The sequence below is a fragment of the Panthera tigris genome, chromosome C1 (genome assembly GCF_018350195.1).
Source record: "Panthera tigris isolate Pti1 chromosome C1, P.tigris_Pti1_mat1.1, whole genome shotgun sequence".
In the NCBI taxonomy this organism is placed as follows: domain Eukaryota; kingdom Metazoa; phylum Chordata; class Mammalia; order Carnivora; family Felidae; genus Panthera; species Panthera tigris.
Genome location: NC_056667.1, coordinates 26,621,456 through 26,641,921, shown reverse-complemented (window position 1 = coordinate 26,641,921; position 20,466 = coordinate 26,621,456). Strand labels below are relative to the sequence as shown.

General features: G+C 45.3%; 3 protein-coding genes and 1 long non-coding RNA gene across 9 annotated transcripts in view; 3 read left to right on the top strand and 1 right to left on the bottom strand.

Moving 5' to 3' along the window:
- The window catches only part of ZMYM6 (zinc finger MYM-type containing 6), a 42,244-nt gene extending 37,269 nt beyond the window's left edge, over window positions 1–4,975 (top strand). For 3 of the 4 annotated variants that reach the window (XM_042996432.1, XM_042996434.1, XM_007092451.3), the window contains 2 exons: window positions 677–821; window positions 2,564–4,975. In XM_042996432.1, coding sequence (XP_042852366.1) covers window positions 677–821; window positions 2,564–4,395 — 1,977 coding nt within the window. In that variant the 3' untranslated portion in view covers window positions 4,396–4,975. The remainder of the gene's footprint in view (window positions 1–676; window positions 822–2,563) is intronic. The other variant, XM_015542212.2, reaches the window with a different exon arrangement.
- A 366-nt stretch (window positions 4,976–5,341) lies between these two features.
- LOC122241323 lies at window positions 5,342–6,024 on the bottom strand. Its single transcript, XR_006221395.1, has 2 exons — window positions 5,932–6,024; window positions 5,342–5,617 (listed from the first exon to the last, which is right to left on the bottom strand). It is a non-coding gene; the product is annotated as an uncharacterized LOC122241323 (long non-coding RNA).
- On the top strand, window positions 5,640–9,112 carry TMEM35B (transmembrane protein 35B). 3 transcript variants are annotated; one of them, XM_042997053.1, is made up of 4 exons: window positions 5,942–6,049; window positions 7,466–7,646; window positions 7,749–7,803; window positions 8,559–8,645. In XM_042997053.1, the coding sequence occupies exons 1-3, from the start codon at window positions 5,942–5,944 to the stop codon at window positions 7,796–7,798; spliced, it is 339 nt and encodes a 112-aa protein (XP_042852987.1). In that variant the 3' UTR covers window positions 7,799–7,803; window positions 8,559–8,645. The 3 variants fall into 3 exon arrangements, 2 of the variants coding, with proteins under 2 accessions (XP_042852987.1, XP_042852985.1); XR_006221394.1 differs by lacking the exons at window positions 5,942–6,049; window positions 7,466–7,646 and adding an exon at window positions 5,640–5,746; XM_042997051.1 differs by lacking the exon at window positions 7,749–7,803 and having other exon boundaries at window positions 8,559–9,112.
- A 4,051-nt stretch (window positions 9,113–13,163) lies between these two features.
- On the top strand, window positions 13,164–14,171 carry LOC122240761 (platelet-activating factor receptor-like). Its single transcript, XM_042993831.1, has one exon. It carries the CDS (start codon window positions 13,164–13,166, stop codon window positions 14,169–14,171), a length of 1,008 nt encoding a protein of 335 aa, XP_042849765.1.
- The last annotated feature ends 6,295 nt before the right edge of the window (window positions 14,172–20,466 follow it).

Sequence of the window (20,466 nt, the reverse complement as noted above, 5' to 3'; positions counted from 1 at the left end):
GTTTTATAAAGACCTTTATTTACAAAAAAAAAAAAAAAAAAAAAAAAAAAAAATTCAAGATAGTCAAATGTATTAGTCGTTTCTATTTTGTCTATAATTCTTGTGTTTCTTTTAAGAATACCTCCTCTTTGTTCTGGTCATTTGAAAGTTCTCCAGTGATTTAATTTATTTTATTTTTTTGTTTTGTTTTATTTATTTTTTAAATACTTTATTTTTAAGTTATCTCTCGTCCCAGCGTGGGGCTTGAACTCACAACCCCGAGATCAAGAGTCTCTGCTGACTGAGCCAGCTAGCCACTCCCTCTCCAGTGATGTTAAAGTTTCATTTTTTTCATGTTGAGGTCTTAAATCAATACGGAATATATTTTGCATAAAGTCTGAGTTGGATCTAATTTTTCTGAATAGCCAATTGTCTTAATCAGTAAAGATTGTTTTTATTGTGTTGATTGTCCTTACTATAGGCAGAGTATTTTTAAAAAATTAATGAATGGAACTGACACTAATTAGAAGATTTAGGAATTAGTGTATATTTTCCAAAGTAGCTTCTTTATTGCAACTACTCTTTCACAGGAATTCTGTTTCTTTTACTATGTGCCAACTTTCAATTGATAGCGATTCTGGTCCGTGTTAAGGTACTAAAAAACATGTTTTTGGTTTCTGAATTTGCTTTTAACTAGGGAAGCACACAGATAGATGCCACAAAACTTCTATCTTCCCAGTCTTCCAAGCTTTTAAAGAACAAAGCAGTATTGTGCAAGCCTGTCACACAGACCAAGGCCACCTCTTGCAAACCACATACACAACACAAGGAATGTCAGACAGGTATGTATCCTTGTGCTCTGCTTATGTGGAAAGTTAACTCTGTTTTGTTTTTGTTTTTTTTAAGAAAGGCAAAGAAAATCATATACCATTTCTTAAACGGGAAAACATTCATCCTTGCATCACATCCTTTGAACATCTGATTTATTCCTTTTATAATTATTGTCATTAACACCCATAACTACTAAATTGAATCCATCTGCACACACAGCATTATGTGGACAGACATCTCTGTGCACTGCTGTTTTTCAAATGTACAAACTATTATAACTATTAAGATACAAATTTCTTTAAAAGCGTTAATGATTTAACTGTAGTTCTTCTTTCTTTTTAAAAACAATGTGAATTAATTTGTCATTTACTAAAAATATAACTGTGTGTCTGAGGTGTTGGTGATCAGGAAAATGACTTGAATGCATATTTGGAAAGGCTGTAAACTATTGCTGCCCCAACCCATGTTAGCTGCCACTACCCTCATGTTTTCGATTACTTACATAGCCTACTCTGCCCAAAGCATTTTTTGATTTTTGTTTTTAATGATAATTTTACTACACAGAATATATGTAGTTTATTTAAAAGTGTAATCTGTCAACAAGTAATCCTGAGTTTTTATGTAGGGTGCATTTCTTTTAGTAGGAGTCAAGGAGAATCCTGTTTTCCTTCCAAAGTAAATTTGATTGTTGTATATTCCTGTTAAAATGATATACTCTGTGTACATGAATTTATATTCTATATACATTCACATGTGGAAGGTAGTAAAAGATCTGTGGACATCTATATGTGTGGGTATGTGTGTGCTTATACATTTTTTAAAAATTTCTAGATTAAATACTGGATTGTTTAAGATGTACTGTTGTGAACTACTTTTTCCTTTGACATTGCTCATCAGAAATATTCCATGTCAATATAAATTTAAATATACATTGAGATTCTCAATGGATGCATAGATTCCAATGTATGTACCTATCCATCCCCCTAACATTGACACTTGGATCGCTTTTAGTTGCTTAATATTGTAAACAGTATTGAGTTAAGTTGTGTAAATGAATCTTTGTTCACTTGTCTAATTAGGTCTTTAGAATAAATCCTAAGTAGTAGAATTTCAGATTCAAAAGCTATCATAGATTTTTAAGGCTTTTTGATATGTGTTGCAAAACTGAAAAATTACATCAGTGTTTGAGAACACCCATTTCTCTTTACCCTCATTGACATTGGGTATTAAAACTACTAATTAACCCTTTTTTTTTCTTCAACTGTAATTTGGAGAAATTTCAAAGTTCAGAATGATTGAAAATATGGCACAATGAACATTAATATATTCTACAGCTAGATTCACCAAATGTTAACTTTTTAAACATTTGTTTTCTTTTTTCTGAAATTTAAAAAAGTAAATTAATTTATTCTTAACTGGATGCATCCTGTGGACTTCAGCCCTAATTCCAGCAATCTGTTGAATATATATATATATATATATATATATATATATATATATATATATATATAGCATTGTTAGTTCACGTCCCACAGCCTATAGTTTTGCTCTAGTCAGTGGCCAAGTTTTGGGCAAGGAGAAATTCTGTTTTTAATGGCACCATGAAAGTTCTGTGGTTTCTGTTTCAACTTTAGTGTATTCTTTTGACAAATATAAATACTAAAAAAAGATATTTTAAATGTGTGGGGGAAAACATAAAGACTATTGCTTATTTCTTCTTGAAAAATAACAGTGATTCAAATATTTCATTCAGATTTACCTATGCCTAATGAGAAAAATGATGCGGAACTTGATTCTCCACCTGCAAAGAAAAAAAGAATAGGTTTTTTCCAGACTTATGATGCGGAATATTTAAAAGTTGGTTTTATTATCTGTCCAGGATCAAAAGAAAGTTCACCAAGGCCACAATGTGTCATTTGTGGAGAAATCTTATCCACTGAAAACATGAAGCCAGCAAATCTTTCTCATCATCTGAAGACAAAACATTCAGAATTAGAAAACAAACCAGTAGATTTTTTTGAACAAAAATCTCTTGAAATGGAATGTCAGAATAGTTCTTTAAAAAAGTGTTTACTAGTTGAAAAGTCACTTGTGAAAGCTTCTTATTTAATTGCTTTCCAAATTGCTGCCAGCAAGAAGCCATTCTCCATTGCCGAAGAATTAATTAAACCATATTTAGTGGAAATGTGTTCAGAAGTTTTGGGTTCAAGTGCTGGAGACAAAATGAAAACCATTCCTCTTTCTAATAACACGATTGGACACAGGATTGATGAGTTGTCTGCAGACATTGAAGATCAGCTGATTCAAAAAGTCAGAAAGTCAAAGTGGTTTGCCCTTCAGGTAGATGAATCATCAGAAATCTCAAATATCACCCTTCTTTTGTGCTATATTCGTTTCATTGATTATGATTGCAGTGATATAAAAGAAGAATTACTATGTTGCATTGAAATGCCTTCTCAAATAACTGGTTTTGAAATATTTGAACTAATAAATAAATATATTGATAGTAAGTCTCTGAATTGGAAACACTGTGTTGGTCTCTGTACAGATGGGGCTGCAAGCATGACTGGCAGGTGTTCTGGTTTAAGGGCAAAAATTCAAGAAATCGCCACGAATACAGTGGCATTTACACACTGTTTTATTCACCGTGAGCATTTAGCAGCAGAAAAGTTGTCTCCATGCTTACATAAAATTCTTTTGCAGTCAGCACAAATTTTAAGTTTTATAAAGAGCAATGCATCAAATTCACGAATGTTAACGATTTTGTGTGAAGAAATGGGGCCTGAGCATGTGAATCTACCCCTTCATGCTGAAGTACGTTGGATTTCGAGAGGGAGAATTTTAACAAGATTATTTGAATTACGACATGAAATTGAAATTTTTTTAAACCAGAAGCATTCAGATTTGGCCAAGTATTTTCTTGATGAGGAATGGGTTGCAAAGCTGGCCTATTTATCAGATATTTTTTCACTTATAAATGAACTCAACTTAAGTCTCCGAGGAACTATGACTACCCTCTTCAATTTGTATAATAAAATGGATATACTTAAGGAAAAGTTAAAAATGTGGTTGAAGCGCACACAAGAGAATGATTATGACATGTTCCCTTCATTTTCCGAATTCGTAAACTCATCAGACTTAAATATGAGAGGCATTGCAAGCATTATTTTTGAGCACCTGGAAGGACTTTGTCAAATGTTCAATGACTGTTACCCACCAGAAGAAGACTTGCGTTCAGGAAATTTGTGGATAATTAATCCTTTTATGAATCCCAAAGATAGTAATCTCATGGACTTCGAAGAAGAAAAACTAGTACAGCTATCTTCAGATTTGGAATTACAGTCAGTATTTAAATCAATGTCTGTGACTCAGTTTTGGATAAATGCAAAGACAAATTACCCAGAACTCCATGAAAAGGCAATGAAGTTTTTATTGCCCTTTTCAACTGTTTATTTATGTGATGCTACATTTTCCGCTTTGACTGAGTCAAGACAAAGAAATCTGTTGGTTTCTGGTCCTGCTCTAAGACTTGCAGTCACATCTTTAATTCCAAGGATAGAAAAATTAGTAAAGGAGAAAGAATAGTAAGATGGGTATTGCTAATGATCAAAGTCTATAATTTTGTGTTAAATTTTGTATAAATATCCTAAAATATAATTTCCTAATGTGGATATGTGTTTTCAGTGATATGTTTTAATAATTTTTCTTTTTGTTGAGGAATAATTGTGCATTTATACCTAGTTATATATTATAATTTTAATAGTCCAAGGCAGAGAATTTAGCTATTTGATTGATTGATTGGATCATCTGGATTAGGGACAAAAATGGTCACAAAAAGCCTGTTTGTAATGTATCAGCACACCTGGATGTTAATCTCCTTGGCCTTTAGAAGCACATGGGACATTGCAGTCTTCAGCCAGGCAGCCACCCACCCCAGCAGGTTGTGGGTAGGTAGAAAACAAAGATCTAAGCAGCTTGGCTGATCAGAAATAGAAGCTGCAGGAGAGTAGGGGTTTCTGTGGCGCTCTAGACCAGGGCTTGGCAAACTTTTCCCATAAAAGGCCAGATAGTGAATACTTTAGGTTTGGCAGGCCATGTGGTGGCAACTAGTCAATTTTGGGTTTGCAGCACAAAAGCAGCTGTAGGCAATACACAGACAAATGAGTGTGGCTGTGTTTCAATAAAACTTTATGAACATTGAACTAAGAATTTCATATAATTTTCATGTGTCATGAAAGCTGCCTTAAAATTTTTTTTATCATTAAAAAATGTAAAACATTGTTAGCTGGGGAAGAAGAAGGGGGAACCAGTGGAAAAAAACCGCTGACTAAATTTGGCCCACAGTTTGTCCATCAAGGTCTAGACTGATTTCCAGGTTATAGCAGATGGACCACGAGTGGCCTGTAGGGTTTTGTTAGTGGAAGTCTCTCTTACCTATGCTGCCAAGTGTCTGAATTTTCAAACACTTTTCATATTTTAATTTCAACTGAGAGGAATTGGAGGAAAAATATATTTTACACAAAGAAAACAATTTATAATTACTTGTTACCGATTTATTATTAATGATTTCATAATTTACTAATTTACAAATAACGTTTGAGCTCTTAAAGGTGCCAGACTTTGTGCTAGGCCTGTTCCTAAGGGGAACAGGCTTAATCGCTTTTACAGATGCAAATAGTGAGGCCCGAGGAGGTTAGGTGGCAGCTCAGATCCCAAAGCTAGGATGGCTCAGGCTGGAAGGAAACCCCGGTCTTCTGCGAGGCACGTGTAGATGGTTACTCCTGGAGTCTGACTCTACTCAGCCATACTGGTTGGGAGACAAGAGACGCCCCTTGAATTCAAAGGGGCTCGTGCGGTCAGTTGAGCCACTGGGCTTCAGCGCCCCCATCTGAGAGATGGGGATGCCCCTCCCGAAGGCCGTCTCCCCTCGCAACAGGTGGGGGCCAGAAAAGAGGGTGGCAACAACCTCGGGGTGGGGGGCGGGGAGCGGGAGGTTCTGGCGCCGGTCTTCTGCTGGCCCTGGGGAGGGAGGAACCGAGCGGGCGGCAGGGGGAGGGTTTCGGCGGGGCCTCTCCTCTCCTCCCCTTCCTTTCCTTTCCCTTTCCTTCCCTCCCGGAGGACCTGAGCGGCCATGGCGCTCGGGCTCGCCGCTCTGCGCGTCCTGCTGGGTGGCTTCTTCGCGCTCACGGGGGCGGCCAAGCTCTCGGGGCAGATCTCGGCACCAGCGTCCGAGCAGATGGTGAGCAGCGGGATGTGGGCGGCCACGCGGCGGCGGGTACTGAGGACGCGGCCGTTACCCGCCCCCCCCCCCCCCCCGCGGTGACCGGCCCGCCTGCCCGCGCCGGTGCCCCGCGGACCCGCCTGCCTTCCGGCGAGACAGTGCTAGACTGAGACGTAGGCGCTCTCCCGGGGTGCTCCTCCGAGTCCTCTGGCTCTTGCCTAGACGGAAGGGGCACATCTTCCAGCTGAGCACTGGGAGCCCCGGGCAAACCTAGGGCTGGAGGAGGAATGCGCCGGGACCCCGGGGGGAAGAAGATGGAATGGAAGGGGGACCCAGAACCCTCCCTGCCCCTTTCTCCTCCTCCTCCTGTTTGCGTTCTTGGGAGGTTCATGAGGATGGGTTTATGAATTACTGCTTGGTGGGCTAGGAAACTCGCCCTGAAGGTGAAGTGTGTCTGCTAAAGGTTACACGGCAGGTCAGGAAGCAGGAGTCAATCTAGAGGCTCCCCTAACTCAGAATCCAAAGAACCCTTCCCGGGCAGCTTGAGAGGGAAGTCTACAAGTTCTTCCACCTTCCGGCTAGGTCCAGAGTCGGGAAAGCTTTCGTGCCCTTATGCTCACCAATTCCCCAGCCCTTCAAATAAGCCTGACTTGGAGACCCCTGCCAGCCTCCGTCTCCCAGGCCTGGGTTCTGCCCTTCCTCCCTGGTTTAGGGTGGTGGATTGTTTGCCGAAGTACATACCTCCCCAGAGCCAGCCAGCTTAGAGTTTCTTCCTTGGTGCTGACAGTAGGGGAGGTAGAGCTGAAGTGGGGGTGGGGGGCGATGCAGGAAAAGGTAGTCAGCCTGAGGCTGAAGTTGTCACGGAGCCTAACTCAGCACAATGAGTCTCTTTGAGCCTCCTTAACTAATCTTGTGTCTACTGCAATGGGATCCAGGCCCAGCATACCATATTCATAGTGGAATCCGTTGAATGAGCAACCTCAACCGTCTACCTTCCATCCTCACCCCCACCTCCCAATATTCCCAGCATAGTGTCATCAGGGGAAAGCAGGTCAGGCAGAAAGAAAGAGAAGCTGTGACATTCCTAAAGTTGGCAAGCCTAGCTTCCTGGTCTTGGAATTTGGGGCTGGGTTGTAATCTGGTGAGAGTCTGTTGAGAAAATCAGTCCATCTCTGCACCACACCATCCAGCCCTTCTTGGAGGGTAAAGCCTGTTTCCTGATTCCAAAGCTCAGCTCCCCCCGCCCCTCCCCAGGGAGGCCCTCCCCTCTCCAGACTGACCTCAACCCTGGACCTGACCTAGAATAGTAGCTCCTTTGTTGGGGGGGGTGGGGTGGGGAGGGGTTGAGGGCGCAGGCCCAGAATGTCCCTGTGGAGTGCCCGGGCAGTGGATCCTTGTTGAGTGTGGCTGACAGACATTCCCTGCTGCCCCTAGAAAGCCCTGTTTGTGCAGTTTGCTGAGGTGTTCCCGTTGAAGGTGTTCGGCTATCAGCCAGATCCCATGGGCTATCAAGAGGCTGTGGGCTGGCTGGAACTGCTGGCTGGGCTGCTGCTGGTCCTGGGCCCACCGATGCTGCAAGAGATCAGTAACTTGCTTTTGACCCTGCTCATGATGGGTAAGGGGGTGCAACTGGGCTGGGGAAATTGGGGCTTCTGGCAGAGGATCATGGAAGATCTGGCTGTTCCCTTTACTGTTGCCTCCTTTCCTTTTTTTCTAGAACCAGGAGCCCTCCCTGCTGTACTCTATTTTCCATGGCCTTTGGACTAGGACAGGTGCTTTTAAAACTTAATATACTAGAACGTGATTCTTTGTCAGACATACTTCCTACCTCATCAGTTCAGCTGGCTGCAGGGTATTCCCATTGTATGGATGTATATAATCTCAAAGTCCCTACTGCTCTCTCCTAAACCCTACCCTAGAGAGGAGGGGATGGAGTTGCAGCTGCCGGTGGGGTTATGTGTCTGGCAGGTGGGAATAGAGAGCAAGGAAGCCAGGGCCCCCAGAAAAGCAGAGAATTTCCCTGTGACAGGCAGTTGTAGAGCACCCCCTCGTAGCAGCTCTGCCCACAGGACCTGCTGATGTACCAAGACAGCTGCTGCTTCAAAGATCAGACGTCTTCAGACTCTTCTGGATCCCCTGGCCTTGTGTCACCATTGCTGCCACCACTGCCACCCCTCCCCCCCGGACTTGCTTTCCATCTCTGGGGCTTCCCTCATTTTCAGATCTTTCTCATACCTCCACCTTCCCTCCGGTAGGATTAAGAAAGGAGAAGGATTAGAAGTTGTTCCCAGATGCCCACCTACCTACCTCCCTGCGCTATTTGGCTAGATTGCTCCTGTTTCTTTCTCACCCTCTGAGAGGGGCTACATTAGTTTAAGAGGCTTCTGATTCCTGGTTCTGTTTGGGAGGCCAGAGAGATGAGAGCAGCTAGCTCAGGCTCTGTGTGGGTGTGGTTAGGAGGTGTTGAATGGGAAGGCTTCAGCTGGAGAGGGGCAGGGGGCCTCAGGGACCTCACTTTCCATTCCAGGAGCTATCTTCACTCTGGCATCTCTGAAAGAGTCACTGAACACCTACATCCCAGCAATCATCTGCCTGGGGCTCCTGCTGCTGCTGGATATCTGCCAGCTCTGAGTCCAAACTAAGAAGGTGGTCAGACCCACTAGGAAGAAGACTCTTGCAAGTGCGTTCACGGAGTCCTGGGAGTCCTTTTTTCTCTTCATGCCACATCACTATCACAGCAGGAGCATGGTGGAACGCAGAGTCAGCCACCTTCTTACCAGTGCATCCAGGGCTGTTCAGTGTTGAAGTAGACATCTTCTCTACCTGACCCTGCTTTCTCTCTGAGACATTCACTGCTCTCTTTTGAGGAGCACGTGTTGCACATACTGTCATTCCTCATGTAATGTGGAAATAGAAAACAGAAAAGCAATTTAAATCCCCTCAAAATTTAATGCACCAAAAATAACCACTATCCACTCCTTTTTAATAACTGTACCTCAACTCTTACTATGCCTTTGTACAGATGTTTTTAATGAAAATGAGGCAATATAAATTACTTTATTAAATGTCTTTTAAAACTAACATACTGTAACACCATTCATTCCGTGTCTGTTTTACCTCATTGATGTTAATGGCTGTATAGTATTCCGTTGTGAGGATGTACTGTAATATATTTATCCAAGCCCCCACTAAGGAACATTTAGATTGTCCCTAGTTTTTTGCTATTGTAAACTTCAGAGTAAATCACCTTTGCATACTTACTGTCTTTTCCTCGAAGTGAGGGTGCTGCTTCAAAAGACCCGCACATTTAAAGCATTGGTATTACATACTTAAAATTTACATCTTGGCTATGGCAGAGTCTAAGTACCTGCCTCTGCCCGTGTGCTTCCCAGTCGCGTGAGATATCCCCTCCCATTCTTTTACTTTGTGCACTTTAGATCTGCGGAGCTAACAAAGATGGGCATTGGATCATTGTTTTACAGGATCTGAAACTGCAGCCTTTGGTGGCGAGGTAGGTACTTAGTGCAGTGCTCCTTGGATATCTACATGGAAGCAGAGGACAGCCAACTCAAGGGATGCTGCATGGTAAAGCAATGCTGGAAGCCGGGGATGAATCCCAGAGGTCCCAGGGAATCAGAAGGGTGTGTGTGTGTATGGACAATTACTGAGGGAAAGTGGCCACGTTAGAGTCCCTACTATCACATCACCAACCGTCTTCACCTCAGTGGGGGCCTTTTGGAAAGTGATATGCCTCCCATAATGGAAGAGAGGAAAAGAGCTTATTTATGTAACTGCCATAGCCACCAGTCGACAGATTACTTTGGGGTTAGGGACAATGGCTTTTGGGAGCCCATAGGAATGAAAGTTGTCTGTGTACATTCGTCCATTTCATTACTACACAGTGGTAATTTCTGCCCTGACACTGACTAGCTGGGAACCTCAAGCAAGTTGGCACCCTTAGGTCTTTTCCTCTTGTGTCTGAAAGCACAGTGATGCAATCTCTATTGTGTGTGTGTGTGTATGTGTATGTATGACACACACTGGTACATCTAAAAGTAGTATATGTAAATAGACGTAAAAAATGGAGTAGTATATTACAGCACCTGGGTGGCTTAGTCGGTTAATGTCCGACTTTGGCTCAGGTCATGATCTCGTGGTTTGTGAGTTCAAACCCCATGTCAGGCTCTGTGCTAACAGCTCAGAGCCTGGAGCCTGCCTCAGAATCTGTGTCTCCCCCTTCTTTGCCCCTCCCGTGCTCATGCTCTGTCTCTGTCTCTCAATAATAAATAAATGTTAAAAAAATTTTTTTTTAACGCAGTAGTATACATTCACTACATAGAATGTTGAAACAATCAGGAATCCTTTTCTTTGACAGAGGTCCAGCGATAACATACTTTCAGTTTTCTGTGTTGGGTAATTTGGCTGCTTTGCAATGACCTCAAAGACTGATGTTCTTTCAACTTCCTGCTCTGCTGCTTTCAACTTATTGGCTCCTGCCCTCAGCATTGCAAAATAGTTGCAGCGGCTCCAGACGGCACATTTGCACATAACATCCAAAGGTGAAAAGGGACAGGAAAACTCTCTTGGAAGACCCCCAGATTTCCCCTCACATCCCATTGGCCAGAATTAGTCCCATCTCTATACCTAGACCACCCATTCGTAAGGAGAAAAGAATTCCTATGATGGACTTAGACTAGTTAAGATTTAGCCACCCTGGTCAGCAAAGAAAGGGAAGAGGTGGGCAATGGTACCCACCACTTACTAGCTTCTTTGCAAAATATGGGTAATAATGGTAAATACTTCATAGAGTTGCTGTGAGGATTTAGTGAGAAAGTGCTTACAGTAGTGCCTGGCACATAATAAGTGCTCAGTAAATGCTATCATTAAATAGCTTTTGTTATTAAATAGTTTGTTCTATAGATGGGAAGATGTGGTCAGAAAGCTTAAGTGCCCATGTGTCAGATCTGAGATTCATTAGGGCCTGATGAACTCCAGAACCCACACTTTGCACTGCACCGGCTGTCAAAAGTTGAAAGTGGGCATGCATAGCACCCCTGCTCCCTTCAACAGGGTAGAGGAGATGATCTGCCCAATGTGATTAAATCTGCCTTGTTTCCAGAATTCCCCCTCTGCATGAACATTTTGAAGGCCATAAACATAGGACCTGGAGCCCCTAGGATCCTGGCCTCTTACCATCTCTACTCCTTCCGGGATGCGACAGTCAGCCTGTCTCCAGCCTGGACTTTGAGTAAAACCTCTCACAGCTGGCATTTGACTGAGGGCTCCTGTTTACCACGGCTTGGCCTGTAAGCTGATTAGCAGCTACAGGGCCCCCAGCTCGGCTGTAGGGCCCACCTAGCAGCTGTGGGAAAGGCAGGGTGCTGGAGGAGTGGGTTGGCCAGCTGGTGTGGAGCAGTTGGGATTGACAGCAGCAGGAGTATCTTGAGTTCCAGCAGTGCCTCCTTGGCCCAAGGAGAAGCCAGGCTTCAGGATATGTGCCCCCCTCAAACCGCACCCTGAACCTTGGTCAGGTCAGTACCATGACATTCAGCTGCAAGGCTTTACTTTTACTTTTCTATCTCCCTCTCTGTGCCCCCTTGCCCTCAAAGATGCTCCCTTCCCTTGCGGCCCTGGCCGCACCCCACAAACCCAGCTTATAGCTGCCACAGGTGGGCCCCAGCCCCTCCAGCTGTTGGCCCATTCTTCACGTGGCATCCTGGGATTAGTGGGTTGATGGGAGGGTCTGAGATGTGGGGGTGGGAGTGGATTCTGCTCTGTCTCAGCTCCTTAAAGCCAGGCCCCCTACGGCCCTAGAGATTGCTGCAGCAGCTTTAACAGCAAGAGGTAAGACAGGAACGACCTGGAGGGATGGCAGGGAGAGGTTCCGGGTGGGGCAGTTGGGGGCTAGAGCCAACAGTGGACAGAGTGGAGAGGGAGGGGAGAAGACATTCCACTCAGGGTCCCAGAAAGGATTGCAGCCTGAGGGGTGCAGAGGCAGAAATACAAATTTTGGTATTGGAGGAACTGAGTTTTGGGACACCCTAGGGGGGTGACTGTGCCAAAAATAGGAACAGGACATGGGCTTCTGCACTTACCCCCCTGGGGAGAGAAGAGGAATACGCCCAGATGTCTCTGTGTTGTTTTGTTTGCTTGGGGTGCCTGTGTGGGTGGTATACACATTCATCTGTGTGCTGCCTGGAGGGAAAGGAGCTAATGGTTCTGGCGTGTCTCCCCAGTGTCAGCCACAGCGCTCAGAGTTTTACTTATGTTTTCTCATAGTTCTCCCAACAACACTGTGAGGTAGGTATCTTAATCTCCGTTTTACAGCAGAGAAAGATTGGCTCAGTGAAGCGGAGTAATTTGCCCAAGGTCACATGGCAAATAAATGTGTGTATCTAGAACCTGCCTGATTCCTGGGCCTGTGCTCTGTTTTGCTTTGCTGGCCAAAATTTTGAGCAGACCCAGGATTTCTTTGTGGTCAAAAGGTGAGGGGAAGGAACCAGCCTGGAAAGCCTGAGAGTTTTGAACCGTTTTTCAGCCCTGCCCCCCGGGCTACAGGCAAGCGGGGAGTGGACCTTCATTAAGGCAAGTCCAAGGTCACTATGCATGGGACTGTCCTCAGGGTCACTGCATCATAAGCCTGTTCGTCCATAGTATGTGGAGGAGGGAGGACTGCGCTTTTTCTGGGAAGGACTCTATATTCTGGTTTCTCCAGAACTCCCTGTTGGCTCAGCCTTGCTCGGGCTTAAGCACGTGCCGGTGCCTCCACATATCTGAACCATACTCCATCTGTGAGGGGCGTCACTTCCACCCTCTCAGTCACCAAGGTTGGAAATTTCCAAGCTATCTGAGACTCCTGTGTCTTCCTCGTTTCCTGCAGCTTGTCAGCAAGCCCGTTGTACTTCAAGGGATTCTGGAGTCCACCCCCTGTGCTCCATCCTCAGGGGTGCTGGCTCAGCTCAGTCCTCATTCTCTCCCACAGGAACTTCCCTGCTCCTTAGTGTCCCCTCCCAGCAGGGGCTGAGTTAGAGGAGACGGGGTGGCGGGGGGGGGGGGGGGGGGGGGGTACGGAGGCCTTCTGTGGCTAGCCTCCACAGTGACCTCTCTTCCTCTCCCCGGTGCAAGGTCCGAGATGAACGGCAGTGTTGGGGACCCGGGTGTCGGCGGCTGCAGCCCCTGGGACGACCCTGCTCGCTTCATCGTGGTGCCCACTGCCTACGCCCTGGCGCTGGGCCTGGGGCTGCCGGCCAACGTGGCCGCCCTGGCAGTGTTCGTCCGCAGCGGCAGGCGCCTGGGCCAGGCCCTGCGGCTCTACCTTCTCAACCTGGCCCTGGCCGACGTGCTCTTCACGCTCACGCTGCCGCTGTGGCTCACCTACTACCTGGGCCCGGCCCACTGGCCCTTCCCGGAGGCCGCCTGCCGCGCGGCCGGCGCGGCCTACTACGTGGCCACCTACGCGGCCGTGGCCTTCGCCGCGCTCATCAGCGTGTGCCGCTGCGGCTCGGTGCGCGGGCCCCGGCCCAGGGCGGCCGGCCGCCTCGCGCTGCGCCGCCGGGGCCCAGCGCGCGCCGCCTGCGCCGCCGCCTGGCTGGCCGGCCTGGCCTGCGCCGCGCCCTCGTTGGCCGCGCCGCACGCGCTGCGCCCGGGCCCGGGCGGTGCCGCTCGCTGCCTGGAGCACGGCTGGGCGCGCGCCGGCCTGGCCTACGCCACCGTGGCCTTCTTCGCCGCCGCCTTCCTGCTGGTGCTCGCGGCCTACGTGAGCCTGGCGCGGGCGCTCGCGGCCCCCTCGGGCCCCGGCCCGGCCCCCGCCGGCCCGCACCGGCGCGCGGCCAGGACCATGGTGCTGGGGCTCCTGCTGGTCTTCGCCCTCTGCCTGGCGCCCTACCACCTGCTGCTGGCTCCCTGGGTGGCCGGGCGGGAGGGAGCCGCGGGCAGCGACGGCGGCGGGTGCCGCGCCGCCTCCACGCTCGACGTCCTGCACACCCTCAGCCTGGCGCTGCTGAGCCTCAACAGCTGCCTGGACCCGCTCATCTACTGCTTCTCGGTGCGCCGCTTCCGCCAGGACTGCTGGACGCTGGGCTGCCGCCTTGGGGTGAGGGCGCCCAGTGCACACGCGGCCTCCCTGGCCTCCTCCCCCTGAGGCCCGGGCCTCCCCCGCCTGCGTCACCACTGCCACCCTGCGCTAGGCGCAATGGGTGAAGGAAGCCCTCGGAAGGACTCGATTCCCATTGGCCGCCTCGCTGTAGAGTGCGGGGCTCGCTGGTTACAAGGGGGGAATGAACAGCCTTTGTTGCCTGAATGTTCTCTAGACGTTGCAGTGTTTTGGATTATGCCGTGATCTGGCTCCCGTGTCCGTCTCAGCATCCTGTTATCCCCATCTCATCCTCTACCGCCTCCGCCCCTCTCCGTGGGTTCACTCACCATCTCAATCCCTGGAACAGACCAATTTCCTTCCCTTCGAGGCCTTTGCGCCTGGCTTGGCCAGGAATGATATCCCTCTCTCTCCTTCACTAAGTTAATTCCTCTTCATCCTCACCTCTTTAAAAGTAACTCTTTATAGAGAAGCCTTTCTTGACCAGCAACGTGTGTGCGCACACATACGCACGCACACACACACACACACACACACTCACACAATTGTGTTAAATCTGATTGTCCCTTTGTAGCTATTTTCACAATTGTAATCAAGCAATTAATTAGGAAATTCATCTTTTCTTTTCTCTTGCCAGAATGTATTTACGTTGATCCATAGGAAGGTGCCATTTTTGTAGATCCAAAAAGGTTGAATATTGGCAATTGTATTTTCATCCAATTCAACTTAATAAATTCTGTGTTTACCTTATTCATTGCTGTATCCCCTGTGCTTGCTACTGTGTCTTGAACACAGTAAGACCTCAGTATATAAGATGAATGAATGAACCCTGGGTATTCTTAACTTAAAATGCTCAGACATTCCATTTAGGTAGATTTTCCTCAAGTTTTTCTGGGATTCTCCAAGCTCATATTACCCAGGTTAATTCTTGACTCAGTCTTGATGATTGCTTCCTTTTGCTGTTGCTGGATACCTGCAATTCTGCCATCACCTCCACTGTGCCAAGACTCCTGTGCCAAGACTTGGTGGTAACCAAGCTGGAGATCTATCCTGCTATTAGCTGGGATGGGGATCTGCCAGAATTGCTGCCTTCTGCTTCAGCTGAGCTGGGACTCTGTCACTGGGTGCAAATCCCTGCCAATGTCACTCGCCACCAGTGCTTTCCCTTTATATGCCTTGATGACTCAGAAATTGGCTTCAGTTGGGGAAGAGAGCCACTCCCTCTCTTCAGCCATGTTGCAGGAGGCCCCACGGCAAGAGTGCTTGGGTCTCAAGGAGTTAGAACTTAGGAGTGAGAGCAGCATGTTCATGTTGCCCAGTCAGCTGGGTCAGGAAGGGTCCCCCAGTCAGCCACCAGGTCTTACCTCCAGGTCTTATTTCTGAATTCGCTTTCTAATGATGACATTTGATAAGTTACCTTTCATTGGTCCCTTTTTCCTCCTTTTTTCTTTTAAATTTTATTTTAGTTTTCAATGTTCATTTATTTTGAGAAAGAGAGCTAGCACGCGTGTGGGGGATGGGCAGAGAGAGAGGGAGAGAGAGAATCCCAAGCAGGCTCCATGCTGTCAGCGCAGAGCCTGACACAGGGCCCAGTCTCATGAATGGCGAGATCATGATCTGAGCCGAGATCAAGAATTGGGTGCTTAACCAACTGAGCCACCTGGGAACCCCTCTTTTATATTTTAAAAGTAATACATGTTTGAAAATAAATTCAAAGCAGTAGAGAAAAATGTGAAATAGAAAGTAAAGGTCCCATAGTGGTAGCCACTGTTCACTTTTTCTTGTGTGTATCTTTCTGTATGTTTTCTATTCCAGTACAAATATATGTATAGTTAATAGTCTTTAAAAACCCACAAATAGGATAAGATTACAAGGCTCTCCTGCAATTTCTTTTCTCATTTAATAATCTTGTACATCTCTTTATATCTTTTCATAATAATTGTTTCTTGTACATCTACCTCATTCTTTTTGATAGATGCAGAGTATTTATTTTACTCAATGGGTCCACCATTGATGGGCATTTGTTTTCCTTGTTTACTGTAATAAATGAGGCAAATGAATGTCCTTGTTCACAAATCTTTGCATACTTGTAAAATCTGTAGAATAAATTCCTGGCAATGAAATTGCTTTGTCAAGGAGTACGTGTGTGCACTTAAATTGTTTAATTACATCACCAAATTGCCTTCAAAAATGCTGCACCAATTAGACACTCAACAGTATGTGATGGTCCCTGTTTTATCACACCCTTACCAGGTCTGGGTATTGTCACCTGCCCTTTCTTGAATCTGGACTCTTGTTTGCATTACCACTATGGGCATGGTTATTTTTTGTCTTTTTCCTAGAGGGGTGCTCAGTATCCTCAGTGTTTATTTGAAACCTGGTGGGGGTGGGAGTGGGAAGGAAAAGTTGTCACCTAAGACCTCACACCAGCCAAATCTTAGCCTATCTTGCTTTTTGGAGGAATTAAACAAAAGCACAAATGAGACCCCAACTGCACACCAGTAGGTCCACAATAATTTTTAGCTCTCTCTCCTTCTTTGGGGATTAGGCTGGTTTATCCCATGCATTGAGGACCAGCATCTCAGGCCAAGGCCCACATCATGAATTTACTTGCTCTGGTGGAATGAATTGCTCAGCCTCGGGGCCATGCAAGGCTGGGTCATTGAGAAATGATCTGGTGTCCACATTAGGGCCAGCTGAGTCTCCTAAGGCTGAATTTGTTTCTGTCCAGATAAAAACATTATTCCCTATGGCCTTGTCCATCCCCATGGTCTTGTACTATCTTGCTTTTAATGTGACTTTTCCTGTAGTAAAGTAGTCAGTTTCCTTTGGGAAATGTCTAACTTAGTCTTCTGTGTCTGACCTGGGGAAAAATAACTCGAGATTTGATTGCCTCTGGGAGGTCAGACCTGGTGGAAAGAAAGCCTCTGTCTAGAGTTACAGTGTGTGAGAATCACCTTCTTTCCTCTGTGTTGACTCAAGAGACTGGAACCTGGGGTGCGGACCAGGAGGCAAAGAGCTCAAGGGATGAGAGAGAACAGTCTGCTTTGTACCGTCAGTCCTTCTGGATTCTTGATCCCCTTACTTATTCCAAACCTTCAAGAATTTGACCCAAGACCCTCCCTCAACCCAGGATGGAGAAGAAGGGAGCCCAGGTTGGTCCTTGATTAGATGTCAGACAACCCCTTTCTTCAGGATCCAGGGAAAACTCATCTGCCAACTGTTTTCAGCAGCTATCAGTTAGTATGCCCTAGACTCCCCCTACATCTTGCAGGACCAGGAAGCTCAATCCCTGGCCCTACCCACCTAGGCCATTTGGCTGTGGGGGTCCAAATGTGGTGCCAAGAAGCTGCTCCTGACACAGAAAGAATCAAAGTCCCCTTCTGTATTAGACCCCACTCCCTCTCCCAACTTACTCGCAGTCCAGATCTCTGTACCCAGCCCATCCCCACTCCTGCCCATGACCGGGGCTGGTCCAGGTCCTGGGCTCTGCACACACCGGCCTACCTGCCTCTAGCCCAGGTACCACCTGCCCTTTTGGCTTCTGTAGGGAAGCCTGTCAGATTTTACCTTAAATTTCTCTCTCTGTCTTCAGTCCTCAAAGTCCTCTCTCTGAAACTGATTCTTTGCCCTGACATCTATTTCCCTTTCCTCTAGCCCTAGGAGGATGGTGTTTATCCCCCTGTGGCTGCAGCTATCCCTTGCTGATCCTGAAACCACCCCCTTGGACTATATTCTGGCCTCAGGAACTACAACCTCCTTCCCAGAACAATCACCTCTAGGGCTCTCCCAGGCCTGCCTTTCCTGCTGTTGGTGCGTCACATGTCCACCACCGAGGCTAATCCAGACATATTGACATAAAATCATGCTTCCTCACCCCTAATTCCCAGTGAGCGCTAGTCTTGTTCTGAAATGTACTTGTGATCAGACCGCTGGGTTCACAGTGACCCTGAGCGTTTGTGGAGTGCTGGGAAAAAGTACAAATAGAGGCCTACATACTATGTGTCTAAATATTTAAAAGTTAGAAGTTAGGGGTGCCTGGGTGGCTCAGTCGGTTAAGCGTCCGACTTCAACTCAGGTCACGATCTCTCAGTCCGTGAGTTCAAGCCCTGCGTCGGGCTCTGGGCTGATGGCTCAGAGCCTGGAGCCTGCTTCCGATTCTGTGTCGCCCTCTCTCTAGAGACTGCCCCTCCCCTGTTCATGCTCTCTCTCTGTCTCAAAAATAAACGTTAAAAAAAAAAGTTAGAAGTTAACACACTGGTAAACATGTTCCATCCTCCTACTTTGACAACTATACCTTCATAATGACAGGGCAGAAAAATAGGTGCAAAGCTGTGGTTTTAAGGACCGAAAGTCAGCACATTATCAAAAATGATTGAATTAAATTGTCACAGAAAATATAAAATATTTTAAAGTTCTTTCAGCGTTTTGGATCAACAACTTTATAGTGTTCATCATATTGGTACAGGTTTTGGTAATTGTTTCTTAAAATAATTTTGTGTACTTTCCCTACTTTTCTAGGATTCCAATTACAGGTAAATTTAACCACTTGAAATTGAGTCTGTTTATTTTTCCCAGTCTCTTTTTCCCCCTCTCTGTTCTCCATTTTGAATAGTTTTTACTGTGTGTCTTCAGCTTCACTGATGTTTCTTCTCCAGTGTCTAATTTGCTATCCAGTGACTTTTTCACATTATATTTTTCATGTCTAGAAATTCCACCTAGTTATTGTAAAATCTTTTATTTCTCTTCTCATCATGTTCATATCTTCCTTCAAATTACTTCAAATTTAGAAAACTATTCAGCAGAATATACTAATGCTAAACAAACGTGTTTCATGACTGTACGACTCAGCTCCTTGGGTATATGCCCAAGAGAAATGAATGCCTATGTCCACTAAAAAATATGCATGTAGTATATTCATAGCATCTTTTTGCATTATAGCCCCAAATTAGAAGCAAACCAAATGTTAATCAACAGTAGAATGGTTAATAAATTATGATATAGTCATATCTGGGATACTAAACAGCAATGAAAAAGATTTAACTGCATGCAATAACATGGGTGAATCTTACAATTGTAAAATTGAGCAAAAGATCCAGACACAAAAAGCTACATTCTGTATGATTCTATTTTTACATAAAGTACAGGCAAAGCTACTCTATGCCAATAGAATTTCAAAAAACAGTGGTTATCTCTTGGAATGTATTAAGTGGCATCATGCATAAGGGAGCTTTTATGGGATATCAGAAATGTCTATATCTTCATCTGGATAACAATTACATATGTAACAATTCACAGATCTATACAATTAAGATTTGTGCAGTTTATTGCATATAAGGTATATCCCAATAAAAAAGAAGAAACTCTTATGCTTCTAAAAAATGTATAGGAGTAATGATGTGATAACCATTTCAAATTTTAAAAACTTATTTTTAAAATAATTTGTTTTACATTTATTTTTGAGAAAGAGTGAGACAAAGTGTGAGTGGGGGAGGGGCAGAGAGAGAAGGAGACACAGAATCTGAAGCGGGCTCCATGCTTTGAGCAAGCGGTCAGCACAGAGGCTGATGCGGGGCTCGAACCCACAAAGACCTGGGATCATGACCTGAGCTGAAGTCGGACCCTCAGCCGACTGAGCCATCTAGGTGCCCCAAATTTTAAAAACTTCTGTTAAAATTCTAAAAGTTTCATTTAAAAAAATATTTAAAAAACTTTTAATTTCAGTATAATTAACATACAGTGTTGAATTAGCCTCAGGTGTACAATATAGTGATTCAACAAATCTGTACGTTGTTCAGTGCTTATCATGGTAAATGTACTATTAATCTCCTTCACTTATTTCACCCATCCCCCCAACCCACCTCCCCTCTGGAGTTTGTTGGTTTGTCTCTCTTTCCTTTGTTCATTTGTTTTGTTTCTTAAATTCCACATATGAGTAAAATCATATGCTATTTTTCTCTGACTGACATATTTCACTTAGCACTATACCCTCTAGACCATCTATGTTGTTACAAATGGCAAGATTTTGTTTTTTTCTGTGACTGAGTAATATTCTATTGTATATGCATACCACATCTTCTTTATCCATTCATCTGTCAATGGACACTTGGGTTGCTTCCAAAATTTGGCTATTGTAAATAATGTTGCAATAAACATGGAGGTTAATATATATTTTTGAATTAGTACTTTTGTATTCTTTGGGTAAAGATCCAGTAGTGGAATTACTTCCCACCAACAGTGCACAAGGGTTCCTTTTTCTCCACATTCTTGCCAACACTTGTTGTTTCTAGTGTTTTTTATTTTAGCCATTCTGACAGGTGTGAGGTGATACCTCACTGTGGTT